Source organism: Nyctereutes procyonoides, unplaced genomic scaffold (assembly GCF_905146905.1).
Source record: "Nyctereutes procyonoides isolate TBG_1078 unplaced genomic scaffold, NYPRO_anot_genome, whole genome shotgun sequence".
Taxonomy (NCBI): Eukaryota; Metazoa; Chordata; class Mammalia; order Carnivora; family Canidae; genus Nyctereutes; species Nyctereutes procyonoides.
This window is the reverse complement of record NW_026575142.1, coordinates 43,283,678-43,298,178: the sequence shown is the minus strand read 5'-3', so window position 1 is coordinate 43,298,178 and position 14,501 is coordinate 43,283,678. Positions and strand designations below refer to the sequence as shown.

The following is a 14,501-nucleotide window of genomic DNA, read 5'->3' as shown; positions in this document are numbered from 1 at the left end:
GATGCGCAGGCGCAGTGTGGCGCGGGGGTTGGTGGGACAGCGCGGTGGAGGACAGACATGTCGGGGGTCCGGGCGGTGTCTCGGCTGCTGGGCGCCCGGCGCCTGGCGCTGACCAGAGCAGTGAGTCTTCGGCGCGGAGCGGGCAGGGTGCGGGGATCGAGGGGGGCGCAGGACGGTCTCCGCGGGCCCGAGCGGACGCGAGTGCCGTGCCCCGCCCCGCCCGCAGGGCCCCTGCCTGGGGAGGGTCTGCGGGCGGGTGCGGGGAGGAGGTCGCCGGAGGGGTGGGGCGACCCGCAGGGCAGCGGGCAGTTTCCAGAAGCCCGCGGGTCTGCGTCCCTGTGAAGGTCATGACCCCGCGTGCCGCCCCGGGGACGCTTCCGCTGCCTGGGATCCAGGCCTGGGGGCCGGGGGCCTCGCGGGCTTCGGTCGCTCGGACAGGTGGCGGCCCGGGGGTGCCCCGGGGCCTTGGAATCCAGAAGCGCCCTGGGGCCTCAGGTAGCGGCGGCGGGGCGGGGGAGGTGAGCTCGCCCGACACCCGCCCTGGGCCTTGGTTGGCGGCTGTTCGCTAACCGAGCCCCTCCGGGGAAAGCGTGGACTGGGCGGTACGTGTAGGGCCTCCGTCCTGGGCCCTCCGTGCTTCTAGGAAATCCGACGAGAAGGTCCGCCCTCGACCGGCGCTGCGGCGTGTGGGCACCGGGCAGTGGGTGCGGTGTCGGTGGAGGCGGCCGGGGGGTGCCGGGCGTGCGCGGACCCCGGGCAGCCGCGGTGGGCAGGCGTGGTGACCGTCGGGGGCCTGCCGGCCCGAGCCCTGGAGGCCCCCGAACACGGCCCACCTCCCCGACTAGTGATTACGGGGTGAGGGTCCTGTCCTGCCCTGCAGTTCTGTCCGTCCTGAAATAGAGGTCTTACCAGTTCATGTGAGGAGGGTCAGCCATCCCGCCAGCGCCGGAGGACAGTTTACAGGCTTTCACGAGTTGCTGTGGCTGGAGGGTGCAGAGTCCGCGGCCGGTGGGGGTCATCGCGGTCAGCTGTCCCTAAGCAGACTTGCAGGTGCTCCTACCTGTCAGGTGAAGAGACTGACGGGTGTGTTTGGGGACAAACCAGATAGGTCTGTCCACAGTCATCCCCCGCCTGGTGTTTCCGTCCTTGTGCAGACTGCGACCCTCAGGCCGGTGGAGCTCCTTTTGTGGATTTATGAAAACCTTGTCCTTTAATCTGGGCAGAAAGAATTCTGGCGATGAGCTGTTAGCACAGCAGGTCAGGGTGTGTAAGCCTCTCCTGTGCTGGCCTGACTTCCCAGGGATCTTGGTCGACAAGGCTGTTAGCAGCCGGCCCTTTCCCTCCGTTATCTCCTTGAATCTTCCCTGCAACCCTGTGTTCACACACCAGTGAACCTGATGGCCATGGACCAGTAGCAAAATTGAGCCGCCACTTAGGCCTCCTAGAAGATGCCTTTGGTCTTAAAGTCTTTATATCTTGATGAAGATAGCTTTTGCAGTCCCAAGCAGTATATTTAGTGGAATTTAGGGTTGGCAAAAACATAAGCGTTAAATTAGCAGAACAAAAAAAAAAGAAATGATCCCTGACTGAGAAATGCAGCATAGAGAGTACATGATGAGGATAATTTGAATAAAATCCACGGAGAATTTTTCTTTATCTTATTTCGTTCAATTCTATGATGTTTCCAAGTCACTTTATACTTAAAGCTGCTTTCAAGTCGCAAAATTGTCAAACCTATTTTGCCTTTGTTTCATTTTTATTTACCCCAATGCACTGACATAATTTGCAGACTGTTGTAAACTAGTTTACTGAAACGAAAAGTATAAATAGTTGCTGGTTAACTGCTTCAGATGAGATTTTTCAAACTCTTTAAGGAGAATATCCAAAGTACTGTTCTAGAATAAGTCAGTTTCTTTTCTTAAAATATATGATTTTGAATATGTTTTAATGGTGTATATTTAGAATTGCATTATTTAGGCCATTGTAGTAACTTCATTTTGTTTCTTGGGGTAATTATACTGCGGTGGCATTCAGTTCTGCATTCTGTGTGATGTCTTTCTGGTTCGCTTGTGGTTTAGTTTTGATATGTAACTTAGATATGCATCTTATTTTGGAGTTGCAGAGATTTTTCCAGAGGCTCCTTACCTAGGGGGAATGTATAAAATCCGGTGCCAGCCAGGCTGACCTGAGTCCAGACCCAGGATAGTTTCCCTTTCTCTGTGTGGGGGTGCTTGCTCAAGCCATAGCCTACAGTTCCCAGGCTGTGCTTGGTAATCTTGTGAACTTTAAGCATCCCTATTTTAAAGACCTTTAAATTTTTAATGAAAATAATTACACAGAGTTTTTTAAGAAAGAAAAAAGTCTAGGAGTACAGAAGACTTTATAAATGAAAAGGAGTAAGACCCACTCCTTCCCCAGGTCTATTCCCCAGTAGGATCAGTTCTGAATTGTTTCTGTTATTTCCCCTGGTGTTTATCTACATTTTTCTAGCTAATATGCAGGTGTATTTTTCTTCATTTCGGACATCAACTTGTGCTGCTAAATGAGGATTTAGTTCACGCAAACCATCTTCTCACATCCTTGGTCCTTCAGTGTAGTCATGCAACCACTTTTAGATCCTTTATTGGCTGCTTTTCTGAGTGTGTAGATCAGTTTCCTTTTCATGATTCATAGATACCTGTTACTAGATGAGGACTGTCCTCTTTGCTAGATTCCACCCTTCTCTTCACTTTTTTCTCCCTTTTACTGTCATTCACCTGTGCTTTCCTGCCATTAAAAGGTCTGTTTCCTTTAATTTTACCTCTTAGGTGGATTTCCTCATTCTTCTCTATGTTGTTCTGTTGGAAAATGCTTGAAGCTTTAATTTAAAAAATGTTCGTAAGTGGGGCGCCTGGATGGCTCAGTGGTTGAGCATCTGCCTTTGGCTCAGGTCGTGATCCCAGGGTCCTGGGATCGAGTCCCATGTCGGGCTCCCTGCATGGAGCCTGCTTCTCCCTCTACCTATGTCTCTGCCTCTCTCTCTCTGTGTCTCTCATGAATGAATAAAAAATCTTTTTTTAAAATGTTAATAAGTGACCCAAAAAGAGTTTTATCAAAGACAAATTGGGTTACTACTGGGCTCTCCAAATTCTAAAATTGCTCAAGTAAGATTTAGATGAAAAGCTAATACTCTGTTTTCTGCAGCGAGTGTGATAATTTGTTAAAGATTTCATGATAGGGATCCCTGGGTGGCGCAGCGGTTTAGTGCCTGCCTTTGGCCCAGGGCGCGATCCTGGAGACCCGGGATCAAATCCCACGTCGGGCTCCCGGTGCATGGAGCCTGCTTCTCCCTCTGCCTATGTCTCTGCCTCTCTCTCTCTCTCTCTCTCTCTCTCTCTCTGACTATCATAAATAAATAAAAGTAAAAAAAAAGATTTCATGACAATAGCTGCCACTGTTGAAGCTAGCCGTGTGTGTGTATGTGTGTATATGTGTCCTTATTCAACATGAACATCCTAGAAAGAAGAAACAAATGCTTAGGCAGTCTCACTGTTTTTATTTTATTTTTTTGTAGTTCAACTGAAACAGGTAAGCTTAATGATCAGAACAAAATGGGCTCAATTAGGAAAACCTGTATATAAAAGATGCTTTGCAGTATAATAAATCTTTTTCAAGTTGATTATTTTCATAGGATTTAATATATATGATTATTCAGTTTTCCAAGTTAAAATCGTTCAGGTGGCCATAAGTTTACTGATACTCCAACAATGTTCAACGAATGTGCTATTCCTCACTAGCAATTCATAGTTGGACAAGCTTTGCAAAAAGTACACTGAACACAGTGCACTAAAGCAGTGTTTCCATACATCCACCTACAGTGCATCATCACCCAAAGTGATTTATATTTCATTTTTCATTAAATGAACTTGTGCCCTTAGAATACAAAAGATGTAATCAAGGAAGAAGTGTATGTTGTCTGTGTCTCTGGACAGTGTAATCACCCATATGTATTTTTTTTATGTTTCACATACTTTAAGTCTTATAAACATCTTTGCCTTTCATATTATACCAGGAAAGAAATGAATACTGAAAATAAAAGAATGGAAATACAAAAATTGATTTATTTTGCCTTTAAATTTCACATCACATTTTACTGAAAATGAAGTGATTTTTAATCTGTAGATAAAAGACTCTAAACAATAGGATGTTTTTGCACGTTTGGTTCTAAAATAGATTTGAATTCACAACAGGTCTTACATACAATGATTTCAATCCATCCGGCACTCCAGATGATAATGTGGAGATATAATAGTTATGTGATGACTCTTTGATAGTCCAAGGGGATAAATGGGTGCCTGGGTGGCTCAGTTGGTCAAGCATCTAACTCTTGGTTTCAGCTCAGATCATGATCTCAGGGTCCTGAGATTAATCCCCACATGAGGCTCCCAACTCATGCACACTCTTCCTCTCTCAGATAAATCTTTTTTTTTAAAGACCTTATCCAAAAATTAATCTTTCTATAGTATTAGCCCCTAAAAGGTATTTTTTTCTGTGTAGATGACAATATTATTGTCAGTTTCATATACTTTTACTTTATGAAGAATGCCCAGAGGAAGAAATTTCTGGAGGTTTTCCTAGATGTATACAGCTACTTTTTGTGTTGTGCTTACATCTGCAAAGTATGGCCCATCCAGATTCTTATGATCAAAGGCCTTCATAATTGCCTCCTCCATATACTATTTGAGATCAAATTTGTAACCATTCCTGTTAACAGGACCAGTCTCCCCGCACCGTCACCACAACTTTATAATTGTGCCCATGGCCATTTGGATTGTTGCATTTTGCAAACAGTATCTAGTTTTCTTCATTACTCAGAGATTTGCTGTGGGGCCGGTGGGTCTCCTGAGGGACATGAGGCGGGACAGGGTGCTCTGCACTCATGGCCTTGCCTCCCCTCTCCTTTGGCGGTATGGTGGGGACATGGGGATGGACTCATAGTTTCTATTTTAATTTCAGTTTGGTATTGCAAAATATACTGTTCTTTTTGAAGCTAATACGTTTATACTGTACTTTGTAAAATTTTCAAGAACATTTGTATTAAAATTCTCTGACTTGTTTAAGATATGATTTTACCAATTTTAAAATTATACTAAAACAGAAGAATATTCTTTTTAGTTTTTAGATTCATTTTCTGGGGAAAAATTGGCTTATGTTGATAAAAACAAATATATTTAAAGTTGAAATTGAAGAATTTAAGAATATTGCTTTTGTCAGTTAAGATCTACTTAGAAATCCAAGAAACTTCTTTGTAATTGGAGCTATCAGCATAAAGTCAACTATTTGTGACAGCCATCGTTTCATCTCAGAGCTAGAAGAAACCTAGAGGTCGGAGCCACCTGTGACTTGCAAGTGGCCAAGCCGTCCAGCATTCTAAGTCCATTAATCTTAGAAAGAAGTCCTTCAGTTCAAAACTGCACAGAATTCATTTTGTATTTTGCCATATTCTTCCTGTATTCCCTGCTTGTCTGTCCTACAGAATAATTTTTTTTACCCAATAAATAATGTGTCTCCCGAATGCAGAATACTTGTAGTTATCTCTACAAGCTATCTCTATCTATATCGTCTTTAGTCATTGTTAAATGTACTTCTTTGTGAGATTACTAAGATTTCATTTTAACCGTTCTCTAAAATGCAGTCAGCAGAATGGAAAGACATGCCTCATAAGTTGGTTCACATATGAAGAGTGTGGCCTCATGCTGGACTGTGATTTCATTAATACCAGTTTTCTTGAATAAGTGTTTATAGAGTGGGACATTTAAGCCAAAACTTGGGAGAGTTGTAGAAGTTAGCCAGGGAAAGGCCAGAGGCAAGTGTCCAGACAGAGGGAACAGCACCGTGGAGTATGACAGACGAGAGAGGATGTGCCTAAAGCCCAGAACAGATGTGGAGAGTGGTAAAGCAGATCTGTGATCACCTCTGGGCCTGGAGTCCTCACATTAACAGTGGAGGGATGATCCCACTGGTGCCTAGGCGTCACAACAAGCAATAGAGCCTCTTCTAGAAAACGGATCTCCCACTACACTGTCCAGTGCTTTTCTAAGTGAAGCACAAAACCTTGCAGACATGTGGTGCTCTAGGGTGAAGAGGATGGATCCCGTAAAAGTGCTTCATTGTTTGCAAACTACCACTTTCGCAAAATGTAAATCTTTCCCATTCTCCACTAAGAATCATAAATTCAGGGTTGCATGTGGGGGCTCAGGTCATGATCCTGGGGTCCTGGGATCAAGCTCTACATCGGGCTCCCTGCTCAATGGGGAGTCTGCTTCTCCCTTTACCTTTGCCCCTCCCCCTGATTGTGCCTCCCTCTCTCTCTCTCTCTCTCTCTCTCTCTCTCTGTCAAACAAATAAATAACATCTTTTAAAAAAAATTCTAAGTTAAGAAATTAACATGAAATTATGCCTTCTCCTGTCTGAGTCTGTGAGTGTCCTGTTTGGAAACAGGCTTCATCCTAAAGGGATTTTCCTGGGGTGCCAAGTCTTTAGCCCTTCCCTAGCCTTCAGGGTTAAGTACCTCTACTTAACCCCAGCTGAGCTTTCTAGGTGAACGGGGAGCACCTGGGTACTTGAAGAGGTTGACAACTTAAGGGGAAATTATGTTCACTAGTCCCTGTTTAAGACACTTAGTGCTCTCCATCTGTGTCTCAGCAGTGGCCGGCGGCATGGCAGACAGGCACCCGCAGTTTTCACTTCACCGTTGATGGGAATAAGAGGTCCTCTGCTAAAGTTTCAGATTCAGTAAGTTCACAATTTTTTGTTCCCTTATAGGTGATATCATTGGCTTAGAGGAGTAACGATCTATACCAGTTTTCAGTATATTGGAATAATACACAGTTCTTATTGAAAGGAAAAAATTCTCATTCCAATGATGCTCAAATTATTTTTAGCATATAGTACTTAATTGTACAAATATAAGCATAGTTGTTAACACTTTTTGCTTGCAGTTTGTAGGTATCTAAAACCAGAGTAAACTTTCAATCAAACACAAAATAATAGAATGAAAATGACAGATGAACATTATTTACTGTGACGAGTGACATAGAACTGTGAAGCCACTCTAGTGTAGGCTCTCTGTGTTTACCGGTCCCATCTTATTCTCTGCTGAAGACACTAAAATTTGTTCACAGGTTGTTTTCTCATAAGCTCACAGTAGTTACTGAATGCTGGTGGTACCTTCTCAGTCAAACTCAGGGTTCCATTCCTCCGTGCAGAGGTGGTCGCCCAGATGGACTGGAAATATGCTTACCTGAATGAAACACCATATTAACATGGTCACAAGAAACTTGCTGATTATTGGTTAGGAGAATCACAATCTCCACCGTGTTATCTTAGATTCTCAGAAGCATATGTATGTATATATTTCTACAAATATAAAAAGATAAAGAGGATAATTGAATAGAAAAATCATATTTAGGACTAGTATTTTGATTCGTATTGTTGCTTTCCCTTGCTTCTGCAGTCCCTTGCTTTGAGGCTGTACCTCTTCAGCATTTCAGCTCTTGGGGGGCTTCCCAGGTGCCGGGATGAGTGTGGTCTCTTTGGCAGGCCTGTTGGGGTGGGCTGCCCTCACCACATACGCGGGGTGGAGGCCCCTGTTTGCCGCAGATGCTCTTTTGTGCCTCTTTCCGTTGTGCCTGAACTCTGCCGCTGCACCCATAGTCCCTGGCTGACAGGTGAATTGTTCCTTTCCAGATCTCTACGCAGTACCCAGTGGTGGACCATGAATTTGATGCAGTGGTGGTAGGCGCTGGAGGGGCGGGCTTGCGAGCTGCATTTGGCCTTTCGGAGGCTGGGTTTAACACGGCCTGCGTCACAAAGCTCTTTCCCACCAGATCACACACCGTTGCCGCCCAGGTAAGAGAAAGGGGCACTCCCTTAGTAGTTTGGCACCTGCACAGCAGGGCGCAGTCTCCTGCCACAAGCCTCCTTCCCACAACACTACAGCCACATTTGTCTCCTTTTGCTCCTTGCACCCTGTCAGCTCACTCACCTTGGGTGTCTGTGCGTGTACTGCCTCCAGTCCCATGCTAGAGCCCCTCTGGAGCCTCTCACCTCTTCTCTGCTCCAGTTACACTCAGGTCTTCTCTGAGCACCCACTCAGCCCCCTGCCCACATTGTGGTTTGTCTTCAGTGTACTTCCCCAATCTGAAATGAGCTTGTCTCTGGACTTCTGTTTTCCCTGAATCTTGTGTTTATTGCCGCATCCTCGGCGTGGGCCTCATTAACCATGATGGTGATGAGCTTTGCTGATGGCACGATTGTGTAGGACAGAAGAATGCTGGTGTCTGCATGCTCAGAATTTAGGAAGAGGATAAAAGTATGGTGATTTTATAATTTAGTTTTCTCTCTTGGCACACTGTAGGTAGTACCCTAGTTGGGCATTCCAAAATCCTACTGGATTGTTTTTTTCCAGGATTTGGAACACTTTTCCTAATAGAGATAGCAGAGTATGTGGTGACTTTCCAGGAACCAATAAATCTACCCTGATTACTGCTGTAGCCCTGTATCCAGTATCCAGCAGTGTTCTTCAGGCACTTAGTTATTTTGTTCTGAAACTGTTTTTGTAAACTAAAAAATAAATAATTTATACCTTTGGAGAATACATTGTCTAAAGGAAAAAGTAGATGTAAACATAATTATAAATAATGCAAAATAATACAAGGTTCAGATAATGCAATATTGATACAATAGAAAGAGTAAGAAATGGATAGCTTAACTTGAATGCTGGTTCTAGAGAAAATAAGTTTAGTTGGGGGAAGGATAAGACAGGTGGGGCCTGGGAGAGTCTAAAGTGTACTTCCAGGGGTGCCTGGCTGGTTCCATTGGTAGAGTGTGAACTCTTGAACTTGGAGTTGAGAGTTTGAGCCCCACATGGGGTGTAGAGATGACTTTAAAAAAATCAAAATTGACTTGTAGAGATTCCAAGAAGACTGCCTGTCTGTGGTCTGATTCTTACTAATAATAATAGCAGTAAAATAACAGCATCTATGCGTACACCAGGCCAAGTATTTTTGTGTCATTTTAAACAAGGTTTTCTTTTCTCTATTCTGCTAGTATGCCGGTACTTCACATTTTTTTTTTTTTTTAATCAGGATTATGTTTGGGTTTACATTTGGAGGGGTTGGAGGAGAAAGAAGTAACTTGGTAATATTTGCTGCATGTCTTTCGCAGAGCCCCTGGCTCTGCTAGTGACTCTTCTCCTGGTAATTAAACATAACGGGAAATGGAGGCCCAGTAGCACCAAATGGGGAAAGAGTCCCAGTGTGGGTTGCTTGGTGACTGAGGAACAATTGGAAAACAGAGAGGGATGTAAGATATGCCTTTACTTATGAAAGAGAGGAGTTCCTCGGTTTTAGCTGGAGAGGAAGAATGTGCGTTCCACTTGTCCCTGTACTGACGTTTTCTGTGACTGAGTTCAGAGCACTTCTTGTCTGTAACACATGCCTGTAAATACCACTGGCAACATTCTGTCATAAAATGATCCCAGACAGATTTGTTGAGTACCTGTTATGTGCCAGGTTGGGAAGTGATGAGCATTGTGAACCCTCCAGATAGCTCTGGAGTTGGGCTTCGTGTCCCTTCTTAGGTGGGAGGACTGAGGCTGAGGGAGGTCCTGTACCCCTACTGCAGTCAGGTCCCTTACAGACAGTTAGGTTGAAAGCATTTGGTTTTTTCTGAACCCAGTTCTGGGGTGAGCCTAGAAGATACCACTGGGGCCTCTCCTTGTAGCTTGTAAGGTTGCTGTCTCTTTGCAGGGAGGAATCAATGCTGCTCTGGGCAACATGGAGGAGGACAACTGGAGGTGGCACTTCTACGACACCGTGAAGGGCTCCGACTGGCTGGGGGACCAGGACGCCATCCACTACATGACAGAGCAGGCCCCTGCTTCTGTGGTAGAGGTAGTGTCCACGCATGGTCTGTTTCTGACACGAGAGGTTTTGAGGCAGATGTGGTCAGCCCAAAGAAGGGTATGAGTGGGTGGAACAGGGAGACCCTTTCTATTGTCAACCATTCAGTTCATTTAATGACAAAGTTTTTCTCTTTTCTGAAGTGTTGAGATTTTCATAGGACATATTGGTTTGGGGTTCGCAGCCTTATGTTGAAATTGTTACTGTATAGTCGCCATGAATGTCTTGATTCCTTCCAGGTGCTAGGTGTTTGTTTTTGTATTTCACAGCTGGAGAATTATGGCATGCCATTTAGCAGAACTGAAGATGGAAGGATCTATCAGCGTGCTTTTGGTGGACAGAGCCTCAAGTTTGGGAAAGGCGGGCAGGCCCATCGGTGCTGCTGTGTGGCTGACCGCACTGGCCACTCCCTGCTGCACACGTTGTATGGAAGGGTGAGGCCACCCTGGGTGCACAGGGTGACAGGACACAGTCTGGTTAGGACAGGCGCGTGGTGACAAGTTGGAAACAGGCCACCCTGGGGACAGGTCAAAATGTCAATGTTTCAGCCTCTGGGGTCACAGTAACTTGGTAAGATGAGTGTAGTCATTATGAATTTAGAAGTGCCTATTTTAGAAAATTAAATTGATAATCGTTATACCGTGTTTGGACGGAGATCTGCCACACTGCAAGTGTAAGAACAGAAAAAGTATTTTATGACTCAGTACCTCTGAGTTCCTGAACTGATTGATTTGTTTTAATCCTTAACTGTTTAGACTGGACTAACACTTGGGGGACAGTACTTACTGGATACTCAGGGCCTACTTTGGCGTAGCCAAATAATCAGTATTCTGAACTCTTGATTTCCATTATTGATTAGCGAATGTTAGGACAGGAGTCGTTTCTCTGGCTGCGTGCATCGACAGATATGTGACAGGATCTGCCCACCCTGTGGAATTGTGTGTCACATGGGGAGCTGGCAGTTTCATGAGGGTCCTTTGTGTTCACTGATCAGCTACATTGTGTTCTCTGGTGCATGTGACACACTTGTGTCCTTCTGATCATACAGCTGAGAGCAGGGTACCTTTTATATTGTTAGACATCAGGGTCAGCCCTGTGGTTGATGTGAGCTGAAGTCTGTGACTCTTTTTGCAACCTAGGGTTTACACAATCCATTTGTGACACACCAGATCAGGGCCTGTTCGCATGAGCAGTATTGCTGAAATGTCAGTTTAACACCCTAAATGCAATTGAAACTGTGGGATCCCTGTTTTTCTTTCGTGTTTTTTAGTCTCTGCGATATGATACCAGCTATTTTGTAGAGTACTTTGCCTTGGATCTCTTGATGGAAAATGGAGAATGTCGTGGTGTTATTGCACTATGCATAGAAGATGGGTCCATCCATCGCATAAGAGCCAAGAACACTGTTGTGGCTACCGGGTAGGAGTCTAACTTGTATTTAATTTCTGTGTAGGGAAGTTGGGTCTCAGTTTCCTTTTATAAAAATGGAAACACTATGGAATAGTGGTTCAGTCCCAGGTGGTGACCTAATCCAGGAGTATAATAAATTTTGTCAGCCTCAGTTCTCTATCTTAAAAGGAGACAATCATAGCACCTGCCTTACTTTGCACCTGGGAGGACCCTTGAAGAAACTGGGGTTGGAGAGTCACATGACATTTTCTGGACTAACCTCTCTTTTGCTTAGTGGGTATTGTGTTTATACCAATTTTCTGGAGTAGTTTGTTCACATGATGAAAATAAATTCCATTTGATACACTGTTAGTCTTTTATTTTAAGCCTTTAAAAGCATGAATCCATAAACATTACAGCCTTCAGTATTAAAGTAGCACGTGCTTATCAGGGAAGTCACTCAGCACTAAAGTACCAATGAGAATGCCTTCTTTGTCCCTCAGGCTCCCACCCAGCTGCCCAGGGTAGTGTATACAGACAGCAGCTGTCAGAGTGCTTCTGGGCTGCTCTGTCCACTCTGGTGCCATTAGAAAGGCAGACCTGATGGTTCACTGTGTGTCATGTTCTCTCCATGCTCCCATGTCTGTTTTCCAGAGGTTATGGGCGCACCTACTTCAGCTGCACATCTGCCCACACCAGCACCGGTGACGGCACCGCCATGGTCACCAGGGCAGGCCTTCCGTGCCAGGACTTGGAGTTCGTTCAGTTCCACCCCACAGGTAGGATGGGATTGCCTTCATGGGGTCAGGGATTTTCATGTCTTTTAAGTCCTCCACAGCTCTTAATGCTCCTCGGCAATTCCATACACTAACATGTTCTCAGAGCCCACCTTGTCATTTGCTCAAGGAGATCTTTCCCTGTCTCCCCCAAAGCAGCTTAGGGCACATCTTAACTCTACACCTACACCTGTCATAGAGCCATGACTGTTCAGTATTCCTCTCCCTGACTAAGTGGTCTGCTCCCAGAGGTGGGGGCCAGTACTGCTGTGTTCACAGTGCCTGGCGCACAGTAGGACCTGGGCAGTATTTACGAGTGAATGTCCTCACAGCTGTGGGGGATGCTGTTGACCAGATATGGCATGGGCACAGTCGCTGTAGGGAGGACATCAAGCTGTCCCAGTAGTAGAATATAAAGCTGAGATGAGCTGTAGCAGACATGACCCCCCCAAGATGTTGGTAACTGCCCAGTCATGGGCAGATGGAGCTCCTCTTGGGTCCTCAGACAGTTGAGTGTGCAAATGTGGGGTTCAGAAGGGAGGTCTGGGCTGAGGGTGCAGGTCTGTTTGTTATCCAGAAGTGAATCAGAGAAGGAGAGATGAGTCTCATTCTGGACTTTCTTTCTGATTGCTTTTCTCATCTATCAACTGAGGGACACCACACTTTGTCAGTACCACCCACCTTGCTACAGAACCAGATCTGTTTTTTCTCTTTGCTCTGTCAGTATATTTTTTCTGATCCCTGGCAGAGATGAAAAATAAAAATGTTTAAGTAGTTTTGCTTCTTTAAGGATTTATTTATTTTTTAAAAATATTTTATTTAGGGACATCTGGGTGGCTCAGTGGTTAAACACCTGCCTTCAGCTCAGGGTGTGATCCTGGAATCCCGGGATCAAGTCCCACATTAGGCTCCCTGCATAGAGCCTGCTTCTCCCTCTGCCTGTGTCTCTGCCTGTGTGTCTCTCATGAATAAATAAATAAACAAACAAACAACAAATATTTTATTTATTCATTTGAGAGAGAGAAAAAAAAGCATGAGTGGACGGGAGAGGCAGAGGCATAGGAGTAGCAGACTCCCTGCAGGGCAGAGAGCCTGATGCCCGGCTCAATCCCACGACCCTGGGATCACGACCCGAGCTGAAGGCAGACGCCTAACCAATAGATCCACCCAGGTACCCCAGATTTATATTTATTTATTTGAGAGAGAGAGAGTGCGCGCTTAAGCATAGGGAGAAGCAGATTCCCTGCTGAGCAGGGAGCCCAACGTGGGGCTTGACCCCAGGACCCTGAGATCATGACCTGAACTGAAGTCAGACACTTAACTCATTTGCCCCATTACTGACGACTTTAGATACAAACTTTCCAAACTGGTTTTTCCTACCTCATCACAATTTCTTAGTACAAAACAACATTCTAAAATTAAAACGAAGCCTGAGATATTTAACATGTACTTGGTTGTGTTGAAAGTTCACACATGGTTGTCATCGAAATATTCAGCCGAGCTATGTCATCACCACAGAGCTGAGCTTTCCCGTCCTGCTGCTTTGTCAGTACTATTTGTTATCAAAACTTCACTCTTCCTTAACCTTGCCTTTGTCTAACTCTTTTAGGAGCACAATGCCCTTTCCATATCTTTTTCCTTTCCCCAAAAATGTCTTGAAAAAAATTTGCATTTGAAATACAGACCTAGCTAGCAATTGTTAGGTTATAAACATCTAATTAAGTGGGTTCTTTGCAGGTATATATGGTGCTGGTTGTCTCATTACGGAAGGATGCCGTGGAGAGGGAGGCATTCTCATTAACAGTCAAGGCGAAAGGTTCATGGAGCGATATGCCCCAGTCGCAAAGGACCTGGCATCCAGAGACGTTGTATCTCGGTCCATGACTCTGGAAATCCGTGAAGGCAGGTGTGTGTGATTCTCTCCAGGGGTGTCAGAGCGCACATGCATGCATGCACCCCTCCTTTCTCTTTGGTGGCTGTTGTTGGTGTCTATATTTTAACATGGGCTGATGTGGCTTTTGTGTGTTTCAGCACCCACCCATCATCCCACCCAGCTCTGTGTAGCCTGTATGCAGTTACCTTTGCTGCCCTGGGACTATCTTTCCATTTTTGATATTGCTCTAAAAACCTTTATTTTGGGAAGTTTGGGTGGTTTGATGTGAATCTCAAATCTGGAGATCAGATTTATTGTGGAGCATCATTTGCACATGAGTGTTGTGAGAGAGACGGATATGCTTACAACCTGATGTTAGGATGTGGGCCTTTGATGCTGATTTGGGACCCTGTATGTGGGCTCTTGTTTGCTGAAGCGTTAGGCTCTTCAGTGCCAGCACTGTCTCACTGTGGTGATGCTTGTCAGATATTTTTTGGTGTTACAGCCTCTAGATACTTT

General features: G+C 45.1%; 1 protein-coding gene across 2 annotated transcripts in view; it reads left to right on the top strand.

Moving 5' to 3' along the window:
- The first annotated feature begins 9 nt into the window (after positions 1 to 9).
- Positions 10 to 14,501, top strand: part of SDHA (succinate dehydrogenase complex flavoprotein subunit A) — a 29,277-nt gene continuing 14,785 nt past the window's right edge. The window contains exons 1-8 of one of the 2 annotated variants that reach the window (XM_055308058.1): positions 10 to 120; positions 6,685 to 6,774; positions 7,729 to 7,890; positions 9,792 to 9,935; positions 10,214 to 10,378; positions 11,215 to 11,363; positions 11,988 to 12,112; positions 13,847 to 14,015. In XM_055308058.1, the coding sequence (XP_055164033.1) occupies positions 58 to 120; positions 6,685 to 6,774; positions 7,729 to 7,890; positions 9,792 to 9,935; positions 10,214 to 10,378; positions 11,215 to 11,363; positions 11,988 to 12,112; positions 13,847 to 14,015 (1,067 nt within the window). In that variant the 5' untranslated portion in view covers positions 10 to 57. The remainder of the gene's footprint in view (positions 121 to 6,684; positions 6,775 to 7,728; positions 7,891 to 9,791; positions 9,936 to 10,213; positions 10,379 to 11,214; positions 11,364 to 11,987; positions 12,113 to 13,846; positions 14,016 to 14,501) is intronic. The other variant, XM_055308059.1, reaches the window with a different exon arrangement.